A 27898-nucleotide genomic window follows, 5' to 3' on the forward strand; every position below is an offset into this window, starting at 1 on the left:
CATAAGATGGGGAGGAAGTGGATGGGATTTTCGTTTTCAGTCACATGACACTTTCCCATCGTGTACTTGATCTAAAGAAATAGATTCCTCAGAACTTAAGAACTTGGATCCTGGAGATGAGAGTCAAACCTCCTAATATTTATAGGCACCAAACAAGCCCAGAGCAGTGAAGAGGCCTGCTTGGGGTCACAGTTCCTAGGAACAAGGCCAGTGCCTGCTGCTCAGAGGCCTGGTGGCCTGCGTGCCCTCCATGTGCTGGGTGCCCTGGGCGCCCTGGGCTCTATGCTTGCCCCTTTGTACCACCGAGCAGGGCACTCCCCAGAGTGAGGACTCTCATCTCGCTCTGTTTCTATACAGGGTCAGTTTCTACTGTTTTTATATATTTTAATATTATGAACTTTTTACATTGTTGATTCTAAGATCGTATCTTTTGTTTATTGACTCTGAAAACACAGGCCTTCTTCATTTAACTAGAAAAGATGATAAACCCTAAAAAAGGTGGGGAAGTGATTTATACTATTCTGGCATTTGTATGGATGCCTCCTCAGAAAATCTAGATTTCGAATTTTCTAGAATTTCTAGATTTTAGATTTTCTGGAAAAATCTAGATTTTTAATTTTCCTTTTTGAAAAACTGATGACAATCCATCTGTTAACCTTTTCCCTTATGTAACTAAAATGGATTATGTAGAAGAGGAAATAAGATTTATCAAACTGTTTCAGACTTCCTGAATTATAGCAACCTTTTCCATGGAAGTTTATTTAATACTACTGGATTCTATGGTAGCTACCATTCTGACATAATTCTTTTTGTAAGTACATATTAGATCCTAGAGATTATGGAAAAATGTATTTTTGTTAAGATTTTAAAGATTTCTTGTATTTATGTTTTACTTAGCTTTTAAATTTACTTTTGGCAACTCTCTTTTCTGTTGTTTTTCTTTTCTGCTATCTTTCTTCTGACAGTCGCAGCCTGACTTGGAGTATGGGGGTCCCTACGCCTGGGTGAGATGGTCGGATATACTTTGCTGTGTGACCTTAACTGTGTGGTGTGACATATAATAACCTATGCTATTTCCACGAATCTCCTGGGTGCTTTTCTAAAAAACCAAGTACATCTTTGTCTCCAGTTTTTGCCTGGGGGGCTGTGAGGCCAGGAGGGCAGGCTTACCCTGCGGAGCGAGCAGTCTTCCTCCTGGGGCCTCCAGGGTGCAGCCCTGATCCTGCCGGAGGGAGGACCCCAGGCATCTGTGCATGAACACTCCCTCACCAGGTGGCCTGTGAGCACCAGCTGTTTGCCATGCCTTGTGTTAGCAGCTGTGTATACCAAGATGAAAAAGATAGTGTCTGCCTTCAAGGAACTCAAATCAGATCAAGAATTCCCAAAGCCTCTAAATTTCCTTTAAAAAATTAAATGTAAAGTCATTTTACCTAATGAAAAATACATTATTTTCCAATCTATATCCATTCAAATTAAATGTACAATCTGACTTTTTTGCCAGGAAATATTCTCTGAGAAAGCTCCTACTTCCAGTAACAAAAACTAAGGCTTTAGACTTTTAAACTCAGAATTACTCCTTCTTATATGTATCTGACAGTTTCTGTGCCTTATGCTTTCTAAAAGTCTGTCAGTGTTATACTTCAAGGAAGAAAAAGTTCTCCCCAGAAAGCACAGCTCAGCATTAAAGTGATTTGATACTAAAGTTATTATAGCGTATTATGTACTATTTCACCTGAAGGACTTTACCCAGAAGCATTTTGTGCTTCATTTGTTCCAGTGCATTTCAAAATTATTTAGTAAATTCCTGTTTTAAAAATGTATTTTTGGCCAGGTACGGTGGCTCACGCCTGTAATCCCAGCACTTTGGGAGGCCAAGGTGGGCAGATCACAAGGTTAGGAGATCGAGACCATCCTGGCTAACACGGTGAAACCCCGTCTCTACTAAAAATACAAAAAAAATTAGCTAGGCATGGTGGCGGGTGCCTGTACTCCCAGCTACTCAGGAGGCTGAGTCAGGAGAATGGCATGAACCCGGGAGGCGGAGCTTGCGGTGAGCCAAGATTGTGCCACTGCACTCTAGGCAAGACTCCTTCTCCAAAAAAAAAAAAAAAAAATTTATTTTTGTGTTTGCAATTATAATGAATAAATTGTAGCATACATCTGCATAGCATATTTGGTGCCGTGAGCCTCCTGTGGGGCGGCTATTCTGCTCTTAACAGATGCAGGCTGGAGTGAGTAGCTTGGGGATCAGGACAGGGGAAAGCACAAAGACAGGTCATTAGATTCAGAAAGTGCTCTTCACGGAGTATCTGTTACCTACAGAGCACTTCAAGTCACTCTGGCAGGTGAGAGCATTTCCGTGACACTGTACCTCCAGCGACTCCCCTGTTCTTTAAGGAATTCAATGTATTAGCAATGTAAATCTAGATTATTACTCTTTTTATGTTAAATTCAAAGTTAATTTTATTTAAGAGCTAACCCCCAGTAGGATAAATGTATGTGTTAGCAATGGTCAGGAACACATTTTGGATTTCTTTTTCGGTGTTCTTTTTAAAAATTCAATAGAATGCATCAGGGATCGAACTCAAGAGTTTTGACGTTGCCTTCCTTGTTTGTTTTCCATCTCTAATGCCCTTTACATGTGCTCTGTCTTTTGACTCGTGGAGAAAAAACATCTAACATTATTAATCCAAAAAGTTGGCAGGGGACTTCTGCATGGTCCAATGGGAAGGTGACAGACGTTTTGATAACACTGCGTGGTAGTCATTAGCATTCGGACTAGTCACAAGTTACCGTTTTCATAGGGCATTTACCCTTGTATCTTATTTATCCTGTATTAGAAAATACTAACTTATGTATGTCCTCTTTATTTTGTTCTCTCTTATGGCAGTGTTTCTGGAGAGCTTGTTAGAATGCATGTTCCTGAGCCCTTTCTCTAAGTATCCTGATTCCCTAGGCAGGGGCCCTTGCTTGTGAGAAGCATGCCAGGTGACCAGGAAGCAGGTGGTCTGCGGACTCCCCTCTGAGACCCAGTCTTGGAGCATGGAACCAGCAAAGTGAACAAGCTTATGTACCGCTTAAAGCCACACAGTACAATAGAGCAAAGCTTGTTGAACATCAGAGACCCAACTTAAGATGAAGTTAATATGCTGCCTGTGGACTTTTTGTTCTAATATTGGTCAGTTAACTGTCAGTGCCCCTTGCCCTTTTACGCCACGTAAAAATAGCCCCACCCATCTAAATACAGCACAAAAAACACCATCCAAGAGGAGCAAGTTAGCAAGAAGGTCAAAGTTCTTCTCCCTATGGAGATATAGTTAACAAGATCCTATAGATTTGGGAATACATTCAAGGAATACAGCCCAGGAATAGATTCCTTATGATAGAATTCCATTACCACAGACGTGGTCATGGAAACTGCTTTGCAGGCTTTCCTGCAGAGTAACAGTTTTTCCCGGGTTTTCGTGGAAGCCTGTAAGTGGAAAGGTGACAAATGAGAGGATACTGTCATGCTTCCGGCTTGCCCACCTTCTGCTCCATCGCTGCAGGCTGAGCTGGAGAACTGCAGTGCAAAGGACAGGGTTCCTCTGCAGCGCTGTGTGTTTCATAAGCAGCGCTGTGTGTTTCATAAGCAGCAGTGGAGAGCCAGAGGCCTTGCTTATGTCATACATTTCTCTTCCTCATTTATTAGTAAAGTCAAAGTCATCTGAAATTGATTAACGTTAGCCTTCATTGTTATATTAATTTCTTCTGGAATCTAGTTTCTGAAGAGATAACAAGGGATTGAGATCTACAATTTGCAAGTCCTTGACATGCATTTTCATGTCAAATAATCTTGTTGCTGAAGACATGAGAGGAAATTAGTCTGAGTAAAACTCTTGCCAACCTCCAAAGATTTTTACTATTAATTTATTTCAGAAATGTTTTAATGTTACTCATAGAGTTCTCAAATTTAATGTGGAAGGATTTCTACACTTCTTTTGTTTCCAAACTTCAAATTGATTTCTTGATTTGTTTTGAGTTATAGCAAAGATAAATATATAGTTTGATAGTCAAAGTTTCATGAATCTGGATTTATAATCTGTTTGGAAATTCAATATTTTTTTCTACTTTAATGTCATGGCTGCAAAACATGTGCTATGCAGCACCCATCCCCTGAATAAGGAACCACATTCAGCACCTCCCACGTGCCCGGGCCCCTTCCATGTATATTCAGGTATCCGCCCAGTCAGCACATGCTTCATGAGAGCACTGTTCTAGGTGCTTGAGATACTCATTTTCATCTCGTTTAATCCTCACGATGGCTTTGTAATGTATTTATTATTATGCACATTTTCACGGCTGAGAAAGCGGATGTTCGAGTGGATTAAATAATTACTTAAGGTCACATGACAGAACTTCTGTCTGGAATTTGGCCTCATGCCCAGAACCTGATGGCATCTCCTTCCATTTTTACCAGTTGTGTAGACTGCTCCTCCTTTTTCTGTCCCGAGAGCTGGTTTTGTCTCTGATGTTTGACAGTTCTTATTTTGAATCGGCAGAAATTTCCTTATAGATGAATTAAGGGGCGTTTAGAAAGCCCTTGCTTTGACTTAAGGGAACCTGGGCTGGGAACTGAGAAGAGAGGGATGATAGGCATCCACTTAATACAGTCGTTCTCCTTTATTCTGGAGGACACATTATGAAAGTATTAAATATGTGTTCAGATTTCATTTTGAAAAATAAAGTGGGAGGGCTGGATGAATGAAAAACTAGTGTAGAGGCTATACCCCACGATGAACTTTTGCATTTCACTATAGATTGCCTGGAAATGATTTCTGAGGCTGGGCGCGGTGGCTCACACCTGTAATCCCAGCACTTTGGGAGGCCAAGGCGGGCAGATTATGAGGTCAGGAGTTTGAGACCAGCCTGACCAACATGATGAAACCACTTCTCTACTAAAAATACAAAAATTAGCCGAGCGTGGTGACGCACGCCTGTAATCCCAGCTACTCAGGAGGCTGAGGCAGGAGAATCGCTTGAACCAGGGAGGCAGAGATTGCAGTAAGCCAAGATCGTGCTACTGCACTCCAGCCTGGGCGACAGAGTGAGAGTCCATCTCAAAAAAAAAAAAAGAAATGATTTCTGAATCTTCTGAATTATGGCCCATAGCATCACAATGTGCCATAATTTTCAAAGACCCTCCCTGAACCAGGAACTGAAAACTCATTGACTCAGACCGAATCACTACCCATCGGCCTGGCATGTGGCGACTTGCTAGCAGAATGTCCACAGCGCCACCATAAAACCAGAAACAGAGCCTGACAAGGAAACAGCCACGCCAAGCCCAAATGTTCCACCCCGCAGAGGGACTTGGTGCTGCTTTAAGACTAAGAGTGACATGCGACGGGAAGCCTACTGACTTGGTTAGCTTGACTGCTGTTCTCTCCTGAGCTGTGGGGGAGTGGACGGGGGCAGGGATGCAGTTTGGGAGCTGCTAGGACTTGTACAGTCCTGGGCTGGTCATTCACCCACTCCACCAAGTAAGCTCACCTTATACCTGGTTGGTTCGTCCCTGCTGATTTGTACCTGTGAATTCATTTGTGTACTGATGTCAGTTTTTCTCTTTTCTTCATTGAAACAGACAAATGGTTATGATGGAGAATTGTATGGATCACAGTCCCTGAATAGAAGATCTGGCAGGGTTAGTATAGTAAATTTGCATGGCTCAAAATTCAAATAGGTTGTTTCAAAGCTTCTAGAACTAAAAACTAATTGCTAAATTTAAATTTAGCTTCTTTGCTGTTTTTAAATGTTAAAATGGGTCTGTCTTTTTTTTCCTAGCACATGATGGAATGAAAGATAATGTTTTTCAACTAGCAAACATTCTGAGAATGTTAGCCCTCCACCATTCTGATTGTTAGTATAAGGGGTAGATATTGATAAGAACCTCAAGTTTAAAAAGATCTGAAATTAAAGATTAGCTCTTTCATTACTGTATTCCCCTGGGCGTATGTATATAATATGTGTATTAAGTGTATTCAGCTTTCAAAGATATTAAATCCAACATTTTCGCAGTCTCCACATCTCTCACTTGTAATTTTAATGTTTGCCTTAAAGGCATGTGTACAAGAACCTGTGTTTTTCTGGAGAGGAAAAGGAGAAGAAAACAATGCAGATGCTTGGAAGACTCCCAGTTAAGGGGTGGGAGGCAGGAAGAGCTGGTGGAAGGAAAGGGTGATGCTCTAGGGGGAGAGAGAGGGAGTGGTGCCAGTGGCAGGGGCATTAGGGAGACCGGACGGGGTGGGGAGGGCTTTGGATTATCAAGGACAGGAGGTCATTGGGGATTTTAAAAGGTTGCACTGGATACATTTCCATCAAGCTTCACAATATCCCACAGGTCCATTCCGTGTTAAATGGCCTAAAAATTTCCTGTTCTTATGCTTCATTTTTTTTTCTTTTAGTAATATTCCTAATTGTGTAAAATAGTATTTCTTGTCATTTATCTTAATTATGTTATATTAAGATATCATGTATACACTTAAATTATACTTTTGGGCTTCAAATGAGTGACCCACCGTTACCTTCTTCCCTCTCCCTGACCAAACCAGTCTTTAGCTTTCTGAAACCAGCTGATCAAGTTGTTTTTATTTTATCATTCCTATTTACCTATTTGGCATTGCATGCACTTTAATATTTATTTATTTTTTGAGACAGAGTCTTACTCTGTCGCCCAGGCTGGAGTGCAATGGTGTGATCTCAGCTCACTGCAATCTCTGCCTCCCAGGTTCAAGTGATTCTCCTGCCTCATCCTCCCGAGTAGCTTGGATTACAGGCACCCACTACCATGCCCAGCTAATTTTTTTGTATTTTTTAGTAGAGACCGGGTTTCACCCTGCTGGCCAGGCTGGTCTCGAACTCCTGACCTCAGGTGATCACCCACCTCGGCCTCCCAAAGTGCTGGGATTACAGGCGTGAGCCACTGCACCCGGCTGGATGTGACATTTTTAAAATGTATATTCAAGACATGTAAAGACGGCCTGCAGGACATTTTCCCTGTGTGGATAAGGGCTCTCCAGTGGACAGGTGGCAGCAGGCTGTCATACTCCACCCACCTTTCTGGCACCGCAGGGCTGAGCTATAGCCCGCAGGTGGGCTGGGCTGAAGAAAGATTGAAAATTTTGCAATAAGTGGAATTTTAGTTACCTAAGGAGATAAGTAACAAGGATAATTCAGACTAGGAGTTTACTGACAACACAGTGTGAAACTCAGTAATCACGAATCGTGCTAGAAGATGTGAGATTGCGAAAAGCAGTACTAGATACACCCCTGGCGTCACCAAGACATAAACACTGAAATAGAAAATACAGCTTAGAATCTCTAGTTGTTCAGAATCTCTGCTGTACTGTTTGTGCCTCGCGTCTTTAGATAAACTAGCATTCCTGGGCTCCTAGTATTGGCTCAGTTGTGCGGTTTCATGTTCGCCTTTTGAATGGGATGGGGGCGCTTTGCAGTCATAAGGAAGTGCTTGTCACTGAAACATGTTTTCTTCTTTGGTGCTCAGAATTCCAGCTACAGCGGTGACAGCAGATTCTCTACTTTGTCATCATCCAGGGAGGAGAAGTTGGTTGGTTTCCATTTAGATCTTTCACATCCTCCCTTCAGAAACCGCAGGTTTTGTAGCATGCAATCTTGTGTGTGTGGATTCAGGTCTACTTTTCTCTTTCAGTGTCTGTTTGACGGATTTTTGTTTGGGTAGCTGCGTTATTGACGTGAAAAGCAGTAGTTAACATGAGCTCCTTCATTCAGATGCACTCCAGTGTGCTGCGTTTGACCACGCCAGCTCGAACGTGAATTGTGGCATTCAGCTGGCTGCAATGAAAGGACGTGTTTTTGTGTATGTTTTCTAATTAGAATTAATCAAAAGGAAAAAAAATAAGAAGAATGCTCCTGAATTCTTGAGTTTCTGAAAACAGAACTACTTTGAAGAGTACATGCAAACTTTTTGGTGGTTTCTTGGGCATGGACTCGACTTGGAAGGAAAATCCAGAGTCTCATCCAAATCCACATGTTTACACAACAGTTCCTTCCCATTCTCTATAAACATGCATCGGTCTTGATAAACATAATTTCTACATTGTTTAAGAGCCCTAAAATTGCTGAGGCTTGTTGGTGTTTGTTTAGGTTCAGATTTACTCAGTAAATTGGGACTAGTTTAGGTAGGAAAATCGAGCAGGCCTGGGATCATCACAAAGATAAGCGGGGGAGGTGGGTGCTCTCCAGGCACTGACATCTAGAACAGAAGCCACTGGCACTGGAGACCTGTACAGTAGTGAACAGATGAGTAAATAGAATGAGAGGGAAACTCTGGTTTTGCCAGGAAATGTCACAACAAAGGATGTGAACTGAACCTTGATAAATAGGAAGAGCCGAGTGTGGTGGCTCACGCCTGTAATCCCAGCACTTCGGGAGGCCCAGGCGGGCAGACCATGAGGTTAGGAGATCAAGACCATCCTGGCTAACACAGTGAAACCCCATCTCTACTAAAGATACAAAAAATTAGCTGGGCATGGTGGCACGTGCCTGTAGTCCCAATTACTCAGGAGGCTGAGGCAGGAGAATCGCTTGAACCCAGGAAGCAGAGGTTGCAGTGAGCCGAGATTGCACTACTGCACTCCAGCCTGGGCAACAGAGCGAGACTCCATCTCAAACAAACAAACAAATAAATAAGATAGATAGATAAATTCCTGCCTGGGCAACAGAGCGAGACTCCATCTCAAACAAACAAAGAAACAAATAAATAAGATAGATAGATAGATAGATAGATAGATAGATAGATAGATAGATAGATAGATCGATCGATCAAATGAAAAGAATCGGAACTAACCAGGTAGAGCCTAGAGGGGAAGCTCTTCAAGGTGAGTAGCCATTTGAGCAGAGGCTGTGCAGAATGGTGAGAACACAGGAGAGGCGCCACGTGACTGAGCCCAGGGTGCTGTTGGGGCCATTCTGTGGCCCTGGTGACCGCAGGAGCAGCTCCCCCACTGAAATCAGACTTAATGACTAAGTGCTCTCTGCAACAGCAAAATCTCCCCTTGAATTAAGAAAATGCCCAAAGCCTTTTTCAAGGCACTTAGTCATTAAGAAAACTTTATTTCCAACTCATTTTTGATAAGCTGAGTTACTTGCTCTAAAATAAAGGTGGCAATAAATATCTCATCCTTGGATATGAACAATTCACCCAAGTTCAGCCTGCATCTGACTCACTTCAATCCATTTAAGAGAAATAACCCACATCCAAAGGGTTAAACGTCAGAATGAGAGCCGACTCATTCGAACAGGGCCACAGCAGAACTCGCCCTGAGCCCTGGGTGCCCATCATTTGCTGCCTGAGGGCTCTTGGGTTCACCCGCCCCACCAGCCCTCAGAACTTTTCTGGGAATTGCGCTCTGTAGACACCTATTCCTGCCCAGTAGGTGGTACATTCAATTTTATTTAAATATGATAATGGAAAGGTATCAGCATAGAATGTAGTATTGATGACTCTTCCTAACATTAATTAAAATTTATTTCAGTATTTAATATGAATTAAATCTTTTTTTCTGTGTATAAACTCAGAAGTCCTAATTTGGCCCAGTCTCCTAGTTTTGTCAGTTGCCTGGCCCAGCTGTCTTTATTTCCTTCCGACCCTCATTCTCTCCCTCCCCCGTGAGTGCGTGCCCGTCACTGTTTTGGTTGTGTAAGGTCGCTGGACTGATGCACCTTTGCAATGCCGTGAGGGGTGTGAGCCTCTCTCCCCTCTCTGCTGCCCGTTTGCTCTGATTACAGGGACTCTCCGGCTCCAACCTTGGGCTTCCCGGTGGTGGCTTGGCTCCCACACCCCTCTCTGCCCCAAATGGAAACTGGGTCTGTCTCCTTTTTACATCACTTTGTCGCTCCTTCGCTTTCCTTCTGTGCATCACTTTAATTGCTGATTACATTTAGTGGATACTTCAGCCTCCTCCACACAAAGTCACAAGAGCAAAGCTTAGCGACTGTTTTAATTGGCTTGACTAGTTTGCTAAGACTTTTGTCAATCTTTTAGAAAAATGCTTGTCAAATAGTTGAGAACCTAATATAGAAAAGGAGACTTAAGGAAAAGGAGGGTTTTATTAAATGCGTATTTTCAAAAACTCGAGTCCAAAAAATTGGTCTCTTGGGTCTCTCCTCCTTTTCCAGCAATTGTTCCCCATTTGGGCTTTCATTTGTTTTTTTTTTAAATATTTTTTCTCTTGTAAATGTGTCCAGGAAGCAATTTGGAAGGTTTTTGTGCATAATCTGCCTCCTTGGTCTCTGAGAAGTGGACAGAACAGTGTTATTTCTTTGGCTCGGTCTCCCCTCTGTTTCCTGTTTTTACAAGGTGGGGTTTAGGTCCGGCGCTGAGGTGCTCGGCCTGTTAGCTATAGGTATCGAGTCTCATTCTAATCCAAGGAAGTCGGTGTCAGGGATGAAAGTACACATGCTATTTGGAGGCTGAACTTTCCTCTCCCTTGCATGTCGACCGGAGCTGCTGAGGGATCACCACCTGGCTGTGCACCTTGCCTGACTTGCTCAGTGTGCCCTGGAAATGAGTCTGGATTCTGTCCCGTGGCACAGTCTCTGACACTGGAGCTGCCTTTGTTTCCCAGCCTGTCCCCTCACCAGCACTGCCTCCCCCGACGTGTGTGCTAGGCAGGATTCTCCTTTGACAGGGATAGACTGCGGCCCCTCTGGGGGTGCCTCCCACACCGGCTGAGGCAGCCTTGCAGCGACTCCCTTTGTGTCTTGAAGACGGTCACTGGGCCCCTCGCATAGAAATAAAGACTTTCCCTGCTCCTGTCTTCACATGTTGGACATCTGCGTACCGCATACTGCCAAGTGTGTCGTTAACCTTGGATTTGAGCTGTGGGTTTTGTTGCTGTCAGTGTGTTGACCTTGTCACCGTTCTGTCTCATCCCCTGACTCTTTCTTCCAGGAATGCCTGAGATGACTAGAAATGATCTTGTTTTTAAAGATGCTGGGAAATTTACTGTTTCAAAGTTAAAAATCATCTCATTTATCTTTCTTGTAAATTTTGGATTTGCATCTATCAAATTTACAGGAAACACAGTGCCTTGATCGGTTTGTTTCCATCTAACCACTGTCCAGCAGTTGGCTGTGGTGAATGCTGAAACTATCGTGTCATTTGAAACTGTCGTGCCTTTCACTGTCATTTGTTGCTGTTTTTTCAAGGCTTTTAAAACCTGCCATTTGCTTTCATCCTCCAGCCCTCCTGTCTGTACAGCGCTGCCCGGCCTTCAGGAAGTTACCGGGTGCGTGTGCTGCCCGCCCTGCTTCTCCGCGCCCACTCCCACTGTGCATGCACCGCCCCCACCAAGCCCAGAGCTGTGGATGTGCCTGTTTCCAGCCCCCTGGGGGAAGTTGCACCTTCAGGTGGAGTTTACATGTGCCTGTGGGGAATGTCTGTCCCCTTTGGCCGGATCTGGGTTTTCTCTCCCCCGATTGCTGACTGCAGCTGCCACACTGCTCCGTCTCCAGGAAGCCTTGTGTTCGCTGGGATTGTTAGGAACGGAACAACAGCAATGTTTACTTTACCTATTGGCGGAAAGAATGGTGGCTTTTTAATGCTTTGGTAACCTGGACAGATACTAATCCATGTTACTCTATTACTTTGGCAATTTCCAGTTTTAAATATAAGTACTTATGCTATGCAAAAAATGTAAATAAATACTCAAAGTACCTATATTGTCTTAATAGCTTTTTTTTTTTTGAGACAGAGTCTCCCTCTGTCACCCAGGCTGGAGTGCAATGGCATGATCTAGGCTCAGTGCAGCCTCCACCTCCCGGGTTCAAGTGAGTCTCCTGCCTCAGCCTCCCAGGTAACTGGGATTACAGGCACGTGCCACCACACCCGGTTAATTTTTGTATTTTTAGTAGAGGTGGGTTTAACCATGTTGGCCAGGCTGGTCTCAAACTCCCGACCTCAGTTGATCTGCCTGCCTCGGCCTCCCAAAGTGCTAGGATTACAAGTGTCAGCCACCGCACCCAGCCATTAATAACTTTCTGAATTTCCATCAGATTGCATACTTATGTGTTAGGTATATTAATAAATGACTGAGCAAACTAGTATGTCCTCAGGGGAAAATAGGGAAATTAAAGTTCCTTTACACCGGGCACAGTTTGACATCACCATTTGTGGCAGTGTCAGCTCCTGTTTACCCACATTGATTAATTAAGTAGCATTTTCCAGTTAACCAATTACTCTTTCTTCTACTTAGCAACTTTTAAAGGGTTATAACATATTTAACATTAAAACTGTAATTAACATTATTTGATATTTTATCCCAAAGTCGCTTCACATAAAAGTAATTTTCTAAGCATTAAGTATGAGAATGCCATGACAGAATTCAGGATATGAGAATTATCTGCTCATTTTAACCCGGATTAACAAGTTTTTACTTAGGCCTGGGATGTTTTTCAAAATAATGGATTTAAATGGTCTGTTGGAGATTAAATTGCACGCCGCTTGACAGCGACTAAAACCCGTCTCTCCAGGTTTCCTTGTCGCACTCTGCAACCCTTGGAAGAGCTGGAAAGGTGGTTCTGAGCCTCCCCTGCATGCTTTTCAGGCCATGCTCCTGGCACGTGTCAGTTTTCACAGCTTACGTTTTCAGTACTTTCTGGGCACTCGGAGAAAGGAAGAGTGCCCATCCTGACAGTCTCTTTTGGTCGCAGGCGTCTGTGTTGGATGAAGGCAGCTTCAGTGGGGCCCGACGGGGCAGCACCAGTGGCTCCCGTGCTGTAAGGCACTTTGGGTGATACCGCCTTTCCCCCCTGCCTGCTGCATGACCTGGGGATGCTCGCTGGGCAGGGGGGTGACTGGCCATCCTCAGGAGGAAGCACCGAGTCACTGGGCTCACCACCACCTTCCATTATAATGAAGGTCACGAATAATGTGAATCGGGAAACCTCTGGTTGTTGGTTTCATGTCCTCACTCATTAGGGAGACTCACTTGCACGGAGTTTCATCTGCTCTCTTTGCAGCACGCCAACAATACTAACAGGTCGTGAAATCATCTTAAACTAATACAAACAGAAAAAGGGCAATTTGGCAGGCCACACATCATTTTCATCTCTGAATAGTTGAGGAAGAGGAACAAATTTTAAAAGTTGGACTGTTACGCATATTTCGTTCCCTGTTTTTATTTTGTTGTCTATCTCTTTCTTTGATTTGAAATGATAGGCTCAGCTATGAGAGTAAAAATGTAGTAGATGCACAATAAACTTTTGTGAATGAATGAATGAGAGAAGCAACAAGGTAGAAAAATGAGATGGACTCTGTGGAAGTGGGGAGACGAATTTGCGTGTCCCAGGGGCCCGTGGAAAGGGAGCCTTCAGTGCTCATCAGTGCTCCCTGGCAGTGTGTGCGCCTGTATTCAGAGGCTCCTCCCCAATCCTATAAAAATGGCTTCAAGCTTCCAGGAAATAGAATTATTTACTAAGAAATACTTGAAATGCTTTTAGAATTTTGCTTTTGAAGTTAATCAGCTACTTTCTTGGCTAAATCCAGTTTTATGACTTACTGTGCCATTTGGTCCAGCCATCATGAATATTCATGAATTCTTATGATGTAAGCCAGTCTAACCTACAGTTTTCTTTAAAATGTAATTTATGAATGTTAAATCCAGTAGTTGACATAGCATTCGTTTTTGTTGACAACTGATTACACATTTATCAATTTTTATATTGCATAAGTTGTTCAGTATTTTGCAGCGCACTATACAACATATGTTTCCCAGTTGGTAAACATTTTCATAGGCCATTAGAAAGCTCATAAACCATGCATGAAGAATGAAATAGCCCTGCCTGTGATGTGATGGATAAAGCACAACTAAATGATTTTCTTTTATCAGAAAAGAGGGAGCATACTAATTCAAGAGAAATTTCCCCCAAGCACCAGCTGGCTTTCTGGTGTCCTAAGTAGGGACTCGAAGATCTGGCAGGACAGAGGGCTCCTGATGCTCTCTAGATGCTACTGCGTCACCAGCCCTAGTGAGTCGTCAGCCCTAGGTCCTTGGCCCTTATTGCTCTTCGGCGAGCAGTGATTTCTGTGCTCTTAGCCCCCACAAGAGTTGCCTGGGAGTGATGGCCTTAGAGAGTTAAGAAAACAGAAGGTCATCTTGTCCTGGCAGCACAACTGCCTAAAATAGGGATGATCAGCTCTGCTTGGGTAGCAAATTAGCATCGTGAGGAAGAGGGAAGGGGCAAGGAAGTTCCTGACCTCCCAACCTCTCCCATCTTTTCCCTGGAACCCTCACAGTTCCCCTCCAAGTGGATCCTCCATTCCTTATGTTTACAGGAGGGCCTTGGGAGAGAGCCACCCCTGCTCTCAGTCCAGCGTGTAGGGAGGTTGCGGCCCAGGATGGTGTCCAGAGTGGCCCCGGTGCCCAGGCCTGAGGTCCCAGCCCCAAGTGGTCATGACCTCAGGGTCCAGGCTGCCCCCAGGCCTGCACAGACAGCCCTGGTCCTACTGTGGAGGACTTGCCCTGCCCCTGGAGGACCAGGAATTGCCCCCGTGCAGCTCCTGAGTATGAAGTGACTCTCTTCAGTGTTGTGACAAAGCTGGGACATAGTCATCACCAGCGGCCTCATCTGATCCAGGAGCCGAGGAAGTTGTTTCTGGCAGAAAGTGGAAACAGAAGAAGCCCAATATGTACCCCCTTTCCTAGTCCTCAGCTCCTCCGCGTGACCCACGTCCTTACTTCCATGTCACTTCCTAGTCCTCAGCTCCTCCGCGTGACCCACGTCCTTACTTCCATGTCTCTTCCTAGTCCTCAGCTCCTCCGCGTGACCTACGTCCTTACTTCCATGTCACTTCCTAGTCCTCAGCTCCTCCGCGTGGCCCACGTCCTTACTTCCATGTCACAGATGACGGGCTAAGGAACTTCCACAGCCACGTGGCCAAGAAGAGATGGAGCTGTGATTCAGACTTAAAGCTTTCTGACTTGCATTAGCTGCACGGTAGCCACGTAACTTCTAAACATTAAGATGCACGTGGACCATGGCGATAAAAGACTTTTACTTTGTTCTTTTCTGCATGATTAGGTCGAGTTGGAAGGTTTGAGAACTGCTTTTGCTTAGGGAAGCTTGGGTGGGCAGTAAGCTCTATTCACAGCAGTTCACTGTGTCTTTGCACCATACACCAGGGCATGAATGACATAGAATGTGAAGGATTTACTGCAGGACGGAGTTTTCCTCTCTCATATCAGGAAACCCTCAGGCAAAATTCTTCTGCTTTCAAGTGCTGACATTAAGTGTTTTCCTTTATTTTCAACAAGAAAGCCAAAACGTGAGTCTAGGAATACTGGCGATTTTCTTGACTATCTCGAATATGGCATCGATGCTGTACATGTGGTGTGAACACAGCGGTATTATCTGTGTATCTTAAGCAACACCTTGCACCTAAGTGTAAGTACATAGTAAACATGTATCAAATAAAATAGAGGTGGATGGGTCTGGGGAACTTGCCCATCTTGACCACAGCCCTGTGCAACATTTAATGCTTTCAGTTGACATTTGATGGTTATTTTAGTCTACAGTTGAAATCATTCGTTCATTCAACAAGTGTTTCTTGAGTTTGCCAGGCCTCATCTGGTCACTAGCTCTGGTGAGGAAACAAACTAAGAGATGATATTTGAGATGAGATCATGGGCACCCCTGAAGATCTGGGCTTGCTTACAATTCGCAAGCAGGGCACTCCCTGCAGGTCCCCAGCAGAGCCTGTGAGGCCAGCAGAGGGGTCTGTGCCCGGCACAGTGCAGGGTGTCCAGGGGCTGGAGTGGAGGGACTTCAGCAGTGGCGGGGCTCGCTGTAGGGTGCTGCATGGGTCTGTCTTGAAGGTCTCCTCAGGATGTGTTGGGACCTAAATAGTGTTCAAATCCTGCCCCCGTCCCTCCATGCCTTGCTCGAGAAGAATATGAGAATGTTTATAAGAACGTGAAAATGTACCTAAGACCAGCAGATGTGACTATAAATCAAAGTTACAAGGGCGTGGCTTCCAGATAATGGAGTTGCTGGTATTTTCCTTCACCAGAAGTGAGAAAGTTCAGATAAATGGATAGACAGATACGTACATAGCAACCACTCAGGTAGAACGTAATCTGGCAATTTAAAAAGCCATACATAATTTTGTATTAACCCTAAATCTCATTTTGCTTCCACTTGGAAAGATAGTGGAGAAGCAAAAATGTTCCCTTGCTAAGGCGCCAAGCACCCTGTCCGAGTCTTCAGTTTCTGTGCCGGAGGGCAGCTTAAGTTCTCAAAACAGTCATTTCCACATCCACGAGGTGACTTTCTGTGTCTCCACTGGATGCGACTGCACACCCAACTGAATGGATGCTTTGTGTTATTTTCTTCTTCCTAACTCTGAGAAATTCTGTGTTCCTCTGATAATGTGATTTTTTTTTTATTAGCGAGCACTGATTTGAATATGCGTTTGCTGTCTAACCCTAACTCTCTTTTCCTTGCCGTGCGTGGCTAACCTCCACCACTCACGCAGCATGTTTTCTGTCGGCCTCTGTTCTCCTTGCTCCTTTGCTGACCCTGTTCCTTTCTTTCTGGCTGCGTGTCCTGACGGCGGCTGTGTGGGCAGCCCTCGGAGTACAGCGGCCACCTCAACTCCAGCTCCCGCGCCTCCTCCAGGGCCAGCTCGGCCCGGGCCAGCCCTGTGGTAAGTTGGCCTCCTGGCCTTGCTCCTACTCAGCGTCATCCTCCCTCCCGCTTCCCTTTACCCTCCTCTTCCAACGTCTCCAAATTTAGAATATTACTCTGCGGTGATATTATTAGGATTACATTGCTCAACTTTTCAAGGACCATGAAATTGTTAGCAGTGCTTAGAGATGGGGATCTTAGAGGAGGGAAACTTTACACAAAGGGAGAAAATAATATAGCCATGTGCACGGATGTGTGGTTTTCTTTTTATGATTAAAAATTTGAAGTATTGGCTCCTAATGTTTTGCTTGAAGTGTTACCTGTGATCAAACCCAGACAGCGTTTAAGGTAAAGCGTGACCTGTAGATGCCGGGACGCTCCCAGTTCTGCCCCAGTCATTCGTTACCCTGCTGGTTCTCAGATCCTTCAAAATGTGTGGATTTACAGCCCTGCATCCTGTTTGTCACTCAGCATGGCCCAAATTTTGTTTCGGAAAATAGGAGCCCTGTTAGGTCATCTCCAGCTCGTGAAGTCTCATTATTATGTGTTTTTCCCTGGGTTGTTGGAATTTTAGATACGGTTTTACCTGATCTGATACTCGAAGGTGACGCTATCACTCTTTTTAAAGGAAGAGTTTGCAGGACAGTTTTGGCCTGGGGGGTGTGGGAGTGGAGGAGGGAAGGTGGGCCTGTGGCCAGGGAGGGGCTTCAGGCTGCACAACCCAACCAGGGTTCCCACCCTCAAGAGCCAGTGGGAAACCTTGGGGAGAAAAAGCAAAGATGGGCAAGGCTTCTCTGTTTGTTTCCACCCATATCGAAATTTCCAGCCTGAGCTGGGTGTGGTGGCTCACACCTGTAATCCCAGTGACATGGGAGGCTGAGGCAGGAGGATTTCTTGAAGCCAGGAGTTGGAGATCAGCTTGGCCAACATAGGACAATCTCCCCATCTCTAAACAGTAATAAGAAAAAAGTTAGCCAGGTGTGGAGGCACGCACCGGTAGTCACAGCTACTCAGGAGGCTGAGGTGGGAGAATCGCTTGAGCCCAGGAGTTCGAGGTTGCAATGAGCTATGATTGCGCCACTGCATTTCAGCCTGGACAACAGAGTGAGACCCTGTCTCTAGAAAACAAAAACAAAAACTTCTCCCAGCCATAGAGCAATTAAAATGTGGCTCTTAAGTGACTTACTGAACACCATACTTCAGCATGCTGATCCCTACAATTTCGTAACGTTCCTAGTAATCAACCAAGAAGTCGCAGCGCTGAGACCTCCGCTTACGCAGATGTACCTTGTTTGGCGGGCTTTTCCTGTTATGGTGCTGGTGATTTGTGTTTTAAATTAGATGCAGTATTTTAGAACTGTGAGGTTTCCTACCTCGCACCTGATACCTGCATTCAGGTATCAGCAAATGCAAGTATCAGCTTCTTTGGGGGAAGAAAACCCAGGGTCTCTGGCCACTGACTCTGAGGCTGTGTTGCAGAACTGCGCCGCCTCCACGCCACCCACTATTTTCATGACCCCGAGGCCACGGCCCAGGTGCCGTTCATCACTGTGCAGCATGGCTTTCCTGTACTAGAGGAATGTTTCCTCCGTCCAGCCGTGGAGAGCAGGAAAACAGAGTTCAAGAGGGGCGGGCATTACAACAGCAGTGCCTGTTTCTCTGGGGGAGGACTCTCCCCTCTGTATAAGTTGCAGACATCCAATCTTGTCACGCATTTGGCTCTGCCCAGCTGGCCTCACAGGCATTTGAGTTTGTGTTCCACCCCTCCCCATCCCAGAGCCCAGCAGTCAGCAGTGAGAGAAGGCAAATGTGTGCAGGGAGTGCGAGGCAGCAGCTACCGTGCAAACTCCAGGGGCACACCGCCCCCCAGTAAGTCTCTCCCCAGAGTGCATCAGGCAATAACAGGAAGATCCTCAGCTGTTCGTTATGACACGATTTCCCATTTTCAAACCTGACAAGTTGGTCTTGATGCTGTTACTCAAGTAACCGAAAGTAAATGGTTGTGAACTAAGACGTTTCAGATCACAGACTCAGTAAGCCTGGCCAGCCCCCACGGCTGTGTCTTCCTTTAAGTTGGGATCTCTGTATTATCTCATGCTCTATAGTAGAGCAATAAACCTAAGCTAACTTACGTGATCGCTTAAAACTACCAGGAAGAAACATTTTCCATAATAAATCTAATGTAGAATTGCTTTGTCTTCTCACACTCACTTTTCAGAAAAGAAAATATAAATATTGCCAGGCGCGGTGGCTCACGCCTGTAATCCCAGCACTTTGGGAGGCCGAGGCAGGCGGATCACTTGAGGTCAGGAGTTCGAGACCAGCCTAGCCAACATGGAGAAACCCCGTCTCTACTAAAAATACAAAAATTAGCCAGGCGTAGTGGCGCATGCCTGTAATTCCAGCTACTTGGGAGGCTGAGGCAGGAGACTCACTTGAACACAAGAGGCAGAGGTTGCAGTGAGCCAAGATCACACCACTGCACTCCAGCCTGGGTGACAAGGCAAGGCTCCATCTCAAAAAAAAGGAAAAGCAAAAAAATATATAAGTATTTGCAATTGACAGAAGAATGTTGTGGCTTTACTTTCAGTGAATCCCAAACACCCTTAATGCCCTCCATACCCTCCGCCTGGTTCCAGTGCCCTCCGTACCTTCTGCCTGGTTCCAGTGAGACATGACAGTTGAATTTTGTTAAGCATTGTCTTTATTCAATCATATGATGAGGTCACAAAATAACAGGGCTCAATATAGCCACTTAGAGATTCAAATGACGCAAATTTCTTTGTCATATGAAACTGACCGAAGAGATTGAAATGATACAAATTTCTTTGTCATGTGTTTTCTAAATTTGCAGAAAATTTACTCACAGGTATAGTAGATGATCATAAACAGAGAGATGTGGGTTCAGCCTTCCTGGGTATCCTGGGACCTGATGGGGGTGGGTGATCTCCTTATATCTGCTCTTCCTTCCCTGAATCAATTGCTCAACTAACAAAGGTCAGTTGATTGTGGGGCGGTTGACACGCTTAGGGAACAAAGGTCAGTCCTGCAGTGAGGGACGGGGCTGTCCTCTTCCTCATCCTGGGTGCCTTATGTCGGTTGGGGACCCCACATCTGATGACACCTCCTGTATGTGGTTCTTAGAATGCAGATGGGGTGTCTCTAGAGTGCAGGGCAGTTCCCTAGGGGATGTGGTTATGATATCCCTTGATTGATCATGTGGAGGATAGAAGAACGGTGAGTACAGGCGGCATCCCTGGTATCTGAAGAGAGCCTGGGAGACAGAACTAAGCTAGCTCATTTCCATAATTTCTAAAACTCATGGTCCTCTTATACTGAATCGGCTCCATTTCTGTTTTCCGTCTTGGGACATTAACACCATTGCTGGTATATTTTGGATCTCCTGGGACGACAGAAAGTGCTAGTGGGTGTATTTGGCCTTGTTAATGGGAAGAAGCCAGGAGGGCCTTAATGGGACTCCCCGGTCCTTCTATCTGGGAGGCACGAGCAGCAGGTCTTGGGCAGGGCCTGGAGTAAGCGTGGTGGCAAAGGTGAATGACCCTCCAGTCTGGCCTTCCTTGGGGTCACATGGAGCAGGCAGTGCTCTGAGGCAGGGAGTTTCAGAACCCGGGTTCAAATGTCACAGCTCTCATTCCTGGTTTGGGACATCTAGCTGGCCATGTAAACTTCTTGTGCCTCCTCTGGAAAGAGGGGTCATGATTCCCTCAAAAGGTAAAAACAAAAAAACAAAGGAAAAAAAAAAAACACACACACACACACACACACACACGGTTACTTTATTTCTCCTTGGCTGGGGTTAGCCAGGGATGGGATACGGTTGTTGTAGCGAGGGCTCATGGGAAATGCTCCCAGGCCGGTGACTTCATCAGGAACATGTATCCAGGGCCAGTATGAGTGAGGACAGAAGACAAGAAAAATGTGAAGTCAGACAGGGTCAGCCCTGTAGGCTCTGTAGGGAGTCCCGCCCTGGGTTTGGGAGACACAGGTGCACAGGTGAGCATGTCACGCCCGTTAGAGGTGAGGGAGGGCTGGTGCCCCCCGAGGGGTGGAGGGAGGGCAGTGCTATTAAAGGGCAGTAGTAACCAGAAAGAAGGAAGTGACTGCCTGTCCCACTTCGAGAAAATGAAAATGCTTCAGTGTCCAGAGACCGCCACCAGGGTCAAGACCTAAAGTTTTCTCCACCCGCTTGGTCCTCCCAGGGTCCTTGGGAAAGCAGAGAGGGCATCGGCCCCATGTCAAGACAGACATAGAATACTGTTCACCTCATTCTCATCTTCGTCCATGCTGTGGATGAACTGTGTTTTCTTCCTCTCCAGCATGGCCAGGATCTTCTCCTTGAGGAAGTTGTGTTTCACTCATTCACTGAGTGTTTATTGAGTACCTAGAATGTTCCAGAAACAGGGCCGTTTGATGAGAAATGCAGACTTGCCCCCGCCCTCATGGGATGCACAGACAGAGGGCAGATGGAAGCTCATCGGGTGACCACACAAGGTGTGAAGCCCAGCAGCGGGGGTGTGAGGGGAGGCAAAGGTGCCTCCAGAGAGCTGGAATCCGGAGGTTTGACGGCCCAGGCTTGGGCCATACCCAAGCAGAGTGACTCCACCTGGTGAAGCCAACAGGTCTGGGTCATCCAGGCCCCAGAATCCCACTGGGAACCTGGCGAAGCCACCACGTTTCTGAAACATCCATCAGTAATGTCCCGAGGGGAGCCCGGGTCGATATCTTCCCTTGTGTACTCAGAGAAAACAGGAGCGATGAACTCAGATCTCTGCCCGTTTGAACTAGAAAAACAGCACTATTTTGACTCATGTTTTTTGTTGCACAGAGAGGCAGGGGCAAGGACCAGGTGGAAAAATGGGTCTTGAATTATAAACACCAGAGTTCAAAGATAAGTCATTCAGGCTAAAGTACATATTATTGGATTTATAACCAAAAACTGTCACCCTAATGATGGACTGTGCTATCATTTAAATGTGAAAGAAATTTACCCTTAAAATCAGTGTTTTCTGAGCAGTGTTTGCTATTAGTTTGTGTCTCAAGAGGGACCTCACAAGGATGTTGCTTCGGTGATCCCTTTTTCCACCCAAGTCTGGTGTTGCCTGGCTGGACATTGGGGACAGGTTCTTTCTGTACCTGGGCCCTTGAGTAGGGTCTCTCTGGGTACATGAACAGGTGCCACATATTCTTTCTCTAGGAAAATGGACAGGCAGCTGGAACATGGAAAACTTGGCATTTTAGCCTCACCAGGCATCGTGTGTACAGGAGTCTAGATAGTAAACTCCTTTAGACACAATGTTAGAAGTTTGGAATTAATAAAATGTTTAATGTGCTCCTTGAAGCGTTTGTTTTTGAAAGGAAAATTGACGTAAACTAAACTTCCACAGACGTGTTTTAGAAGTGACTGTTTCCAGATTTTCAGTGATGTCTTTGTATACACTCAGCTGTGACTATAAAATATGACACACATACTTTATAAACCTGTTAGTGTGAAGTTTTCACCCTGACCTGAAATGTTTAGTATCACTCAGAATACGCGAGTCATGAAGCTGCAATGTGTGCGGTGCTGCTGCCCTTCCCGTGCAGGAGGCCACTGTCTGCAGGGTCTGGTGCTTTCCCGTCCTGGGCTAGGGTGGGTGAGCAGAGCAGCCTGGACCGCCCGCAGCCACCGTGTCCTCTGGACCCTTCTCTGCACCATGCCCACCTCCTCCAGGTCCCCACACCATGCCGTGCAGTGGCTGTGACAGTGTTTAAAATCCTGTCCTGTCTTAGATTTCTTAGTCATTTTAGGGAGGAGGTGCTGTGCTTTATGTCAAGATGAAACACAACACCTGATTCCTTACCTGGCTCTGCTGGGGCTTAGGAAGGTGGGCTTGTTAAGGTGGGCTCCGCTGCCTGCAGCTTCTGTCCGGGCCTGGCCCTTGCAGCTGCGACACACCGCCATCTGGTGGACACGAGTGGGGCTGCGTGGCTTTCCACAGGGCTGAACAGTCTTCCTGTGTTTCGGGAAAGCTGACAAATTCCTTTTTCATTCAGAAGACACACACAATGAAATTTACTCTACTGTGTGAAACAGAGATAGGTTAAACGTTCATTGCCATCGCCTTTCATCAAGAGCTTAATTTTTAATTTTTCTCTGCATGGTCTCTACTTAAAAATATGCCCAGATTTTATTTTGAGTCCGTCACGTTCTTCGGAGCAAGGACTTTTTTAAAATGATAGAAACAGCAAACTATGGTTTTTGGGTTTTTTTCCCCTTATTTGATACTTTACAAATTGTAAAAACAATAGGTGTAGACGGTTTTCATTAAAACCATGCAGAACAAAGATGTGTTAAAGCCGTGTCCTCCCACAATCAAAGTGTATGGACCCCCTGTTTGTTCTTTCTCAGCTTTCTTGCAAGAAATACCAGAAAGAAAAAAAAACTTGGGTAGGCCCTTCTTTTACGGGCACAGTTATCTTTGTAGGTAAGTGAATGCGCTCCTTGAGCTTCATTTATTTCTCCACAATATTTATCCATTGCCGACCAGCAGCCAGAAACACTCGTTTTACACCGTGGAGCAAAAATGCCGCAGGCTTTTCAGTGGTAACTTGGCAGCCTATTAAACTGGACTTTCCTATCCCACCAAGAGTTAAACTAGCCTCTTTATTTTCATCTTATTAATATGTGTTCTGCAAACTAACTTATTCTAAGGAATAAAGGCTTTGGGCCCAGGAGATTTAATGAATTTATTCTCCAGGAAACTAAGTGCTAGATAGTTCACATTTCCTTGTTATTTGAAATTTTATTTATTTTATTTTATTTGTTATTTTTTTTTGAGACAGTGTTACACTCTGTCGCCCAGGCTGGATTGCAGTGGCATGATCTCAGCTCACTGCAACCTCCGCCTCCTGGGTTCAAGAGATTCTCCTGCCTCAGCCTCCTGAGTAGCTGGGATGACAGGCGCATGTCACCACACCCAGCTAATTTTTGTAATTTTAGTAGAGGCGGGGTTTCGCCATGTTGGCCAGCTTGGTCTCCAACTCCTGACCTCAAGTGATCTGCCCGCCTCGGCCTCCCAAAGTACTGGGATTACATACACGAGCCACTGCGCCTGGCCTTGAAATTTTGATTTGAAAAACATTTCAGGAATATTTTTATTCCCACGTGAAGAGAAGAAACACACTTGAATTGCTCCAGTCATCCTCACAACTCCGAACATGGATGCAGGGCTTCTGGGGCTCTGCTGGATGAGATGGTGCCCATCTGATCAGTCTGCCTTGGTACCCGTCTGATCAGAGTCTGCCTTGGTACCTGTCTGATCAGAGTCTGCCTTGGTACCCATCTGATCGGAGTCTGCCTTGGTACCCATCTGATCAGAGTCTGCCTTGGTACCCATCTGATCAGAGTCTGCCTTGTACCCGTCTGATCAGAGTCTGCCTTGTACCCGTCTGATCAGAGTCTGCCTTGGTACCCGTCTGATCAGAGTCTGCCTTGGTACCCATCTGATCAGAGTCTGCCTTGGTACTCATCTGACCGGAGTTTCCCTTGGTGCCCATCTGATCAGAGTCTGCCTTGGTGCCTCCAAGTACACAGTTAGGCTGATGTGGCATGCACATCTGAAAAAATAACTCTAGGTGTGCATTTTGACACGTCAGCAAATGCAGGTGGTGTGGGCCACAGCTGGAGAGAGCCGTCTTCACTGCAATATATATAGCTAGGCCGCACCCAGCGTGAGAATGGACATCAGGGAGGAGGGCTGTAAGCCCCTGGGATTGTGGACAGCTCCCATGAACACATGGTCTTAAACAGGGCCTTGGGTGGGTCCTTAGCAGCTGTGGCTAAGTGGGCAGAGGGACCACCCCACCACCACCCTGCCCAAAGGGCTTATGTAGCAAAGAGGGGAGAGAGGCCAGCCTGCCCCTGGCTGCATCCTACTGGCCTGAAAGATGTGGCCTCTCTGCCCCCATTTCCGCTCCTGCTCTTGGGACACAGGAGACTGGTTCAATGAGAGTAGAAAGTTTATTTTTGAAGACCCGGGTGTAGGGTGGGTGGGTGAGACCGTGTGATGGCTTTGGGAGCCAGGCCGCAGGGCTTAGCTTGGATCTGTTGAGTAGGAGACCCTTGAACATGGCTACCCTGAGCTAAGCACTGGTCTTCGATTTTGCTTTCTTTTGGATTAACCGAGTATTTTGTGGGATTCCATTTGATCCCTTAACTGGCTGACCAGCTGTGACTCCTGGTTATGTTGTTTTAGTGCTGCTCCAGGTGTCCTTGGAGGAGAAGTTGAAGGTACAAGGAGTTTGCAGGAGGGAAGGTGGTAGTTAGTGAGCCTTCCTGGTGGGGCCGGATGGTGAGGGCAGGGGCATCTGGTCCAGCGTGGACTCGGGCCATAGATGGAAAGTGGTCATTTGGAGGTCACCATCTGTCTGGCACCCTGACCATAGCACCTGTACCCCTGTACTGAGCTGCTGGTCCCCGGCACCAGCGTCTGTGCAGATCAAGTGTTGGTGAGCCGTGGCCTTGGCAGCTCTCCATCAGGATTTCTCAAGCCTCATTCTGAATTATCTCTGTGTGAGCTCACAAGGGTAACTGCAGAGTCCCAGGTCACCGCTCAGATCTGCTGAATCAAGCATATGGTCTGCAGTTGCCGGGCATGTCTTTGGCTGATTTTCTGACAACCAAAGTGAAAAAGTTCTGAGCTACAGGAAGCTGGGTTGAAGACATGATGGGGAAAACGTGATTAGTTGACAGCTTTTCCCAGAGAGTTTGGAGACAAACTCAATCCTGGTAACTTTCCCAGTGGGTTTATGATAAGAACATTCAATGTGCAAAAAAAAAAAAAAAAAAGCAGCACTCCAGGTAATTAATATTTGTTTAAACAACCCTTCCCCACCCTGAGCCCCACAAAAAAAAAAAAAAAAAAAAAAGGAAAGAGAAAAAAATAAGCCTGTCTTTTGTTGGGTCCTGAGCCAAGAAAGAAGTAACCCACTACCAGCCTCTGCCTCTTGTCCCGAGACATCCTCATGGTGCAGGGCCATCTCCAGGGTCCGTTCCTCATTTGCACCCCCTCTTGTAGTTCCACAGCCTGCTGTGGGTCCCAGTGAGACTCCTACCTGAGGACAGGAGAAGAGGGTCCTCAGGGACGTCCAAATGAGCACAGGAGAAGAAGGGGCCTCACAGACGTCCAAGTAGGAGAAGTGGGAAAAGCCAAATTTGGAGGATCCCACTTTTCTGCTTCTAAATTACGAAGGAAGCGAATGTTTTGTTTTTGTGTGTGTGTGTGTGTGTGTTTTTTTAAATCATTAGCCCCTATCTTCATGTTATCCATTTAACGCTTTTAAAGTATTTAATATGTTGTGCATTTTCCTCTACAGGTAGAAGACAGACCAGAAAAAGATTTTACTGAGAAGGTAAGGAATCGTTCATAAACCTAGAGGGTCCCGAAAGTTGTGGATGAAATTGATAAGAAAATATGTTGCTTGGTCTTTTTAATAAAGATGTTCTCCAGTGAGGGAATGGACTAGAAAGCGGCCCACCTAACCTGGCATCACCTCCCTGTAGGTAGGCCACCGGGAGTCCTGTCCAGTGTGCGTTAGACCCTGCAGAGCAGGGAGGCGTTTATGATGGGCCCCACCATGGAGTTTAGGGTTAATCCAGCTGACCACAGAGCATCCAGGAGGTGCCTGGAAATGATCCTCTCCTTATAGCTTAGCATAAGTCCATGAAGAGCTTCCAATTTGGAAATGGAATTAAAGTAACAGTCCTGTGATGTTAGATTTACATGCAGTTTTGGTTTTGTCTAAAATCGCATCTGGGTTAGTCCGTTCTCACACTGCCATAAAGAACTTTCCTAAGACTGGGTAATTGACAAAGAAAAGAGCTTTAATTGACTCCCAGTTCCGCATGGCTGGGGAGACCTCAGGAAACTTACAATCATGGTGAAAAGAGAAGCAGGCACCTTCTTCACAAGGCCACAGGAGAGAGAACATTTGCAGGAGGAACTGTCGAACACTTTCAAAACCGTCAGATCTCCTGAGAGCCCACTCACTAGTGTGAGAACAGCATGGGGGAAACTGCCCCCGTGATCCAGTCACCTCCCACCAGGTCCCTCCCTCACCCTGTGGGGATTATGGGGATTGTAACTCCAGATGAGATTTGGGTGGGGACACCCATATCAGCATCTGATCCTCTCAACGTTCCAGGGGTCTCGTAACATGCCAGGCCTGTCTGCAGCCACGCTGGCCTCTCTGGGTGGGACTTCCTCTCGGAGAGGCAGCGGAGACACCTCCATCTCCATCGACACCGAGGCGTCCATCAGGGAAATCAAGGTGAGATGCTCTCTTCTTACTCACGACTTGAGAGAACCTTTTGTAAAAATCAGTCTTTAGATTAAAAAAAAAAAAGACTTAATTCATAAAGTTCTGGATCTTTCTTCTTGGTCCTATCTCCCTCACCTCCCCTAAAATATGGTGTTCTCGTAACATCAAGACCCAGCTCACATAGTGTCTCCTGCAGGAATCTGATCCTATTCACTGACCCCCCCCAGCAGGGCGGACTGTGTGCTGGCCCCCTGCGTCCCTCAGCACCCAGGGCATACCTTAGTGAGAGCACTAGGCACGTTGTGTTGATGCGCTTGTTGTCTCTGTGTGCTTGGTCTGCGTAGACATTCAGTCCACATGTTTGGACACCATATGGCTTTACCTACTTTCACACAACCTTCCCCGCTAAGTATGTTCCCCTTCGGCCTAGAACATGCCCTTTCCTTTCTCTTTGTAATATGCCTTTAGTAGACCTCATCTTTGTATTTTAATGATTTCTTCTCTCCCGCTGTAGTGTAGGTATTATTCTCTGCTCTATCCTCAGCACCCAGGACAGTGCCAGGCATTTGGTAGCATTCCATGTGTTAGAGAGAAACATGGTGCTATTTGTTAAAGTAACTAGGGACAGTGCATCTGAAAACCTGAAGACTGGAAGGGAAGGTGAGGTGACTAGACCTGTGTCCTCCAGGGAGCAGAACCAAGACAGAAGCAGCTGAAAGGAGCCAGAATTGACTCTCTTTCTGAATTTTCTAGTGCTTTAAACTAAGTTTAAAAGAGAAGCAGCTCCCACTGGGGATGTCTGAGCAGCTGCATGGCCATTTGCCAGGGAGGACAGATAGGGATTTAAGCATCCACCAGAGGTTGGCCGGGG

The 27898-nt window shown here is 45.9% G+C and overlaps 1 protein-coding gene across 50 annotated transcripts in view; it reads left to right on the top strand.

The window, feature by feature from the left end:
* Positions 1 to 27898, top strand: part of LRRFIP1 (LRR binding FLII interacting protein 1) — a 167553-nt gene that overhangs the window by 102258 nt on the left and 37397 nt on the right. For 13 of the 50 annotated variants that reach the window (XM_074010610.1, XM_074010607.1, XM_074010612.1 and 10 more), the window contains exons 3-4: positions 26083 to 26118; positions 26911 to 27036. In XM_074010610.1, coding sequence (XP_073866711.1) covers positions 26083 to 26118; positions 26911 to 27036 — 162 coding nt within the window. Of the gene's footprint in view, positions 1 to 965; positions 1005 to 5623; positions 5684 to 7543; positions 7607 to 9807; positions 9886 to 11264; positions 11310 to 12732; positions 12799 to 16648; positions 16727 to 26082; positions 26119 to 26910; positions 27037 to 27898 lie in introns of all 50 variants that reach the window. The other 37 variants (XM_074010603.1, XM_074010608.1, XM_074010605.1 and 34 more) reach the window with 7 other exon arrangements.

Source organism: Macaca fascicularis, chromosome 12 (assembly GCF_037993035.2).
Source record: "Macaca fascicularis isolate 582-1 chromosome 12, T2T-MFA8v1.1".
Taxonomy (NCBI): domain Eukaryota; kingdom Metazoa; phylum Chordata; class Mammalia; order Primates; family Cercopithecidae; genus Macaca; species Macaca fascicularis.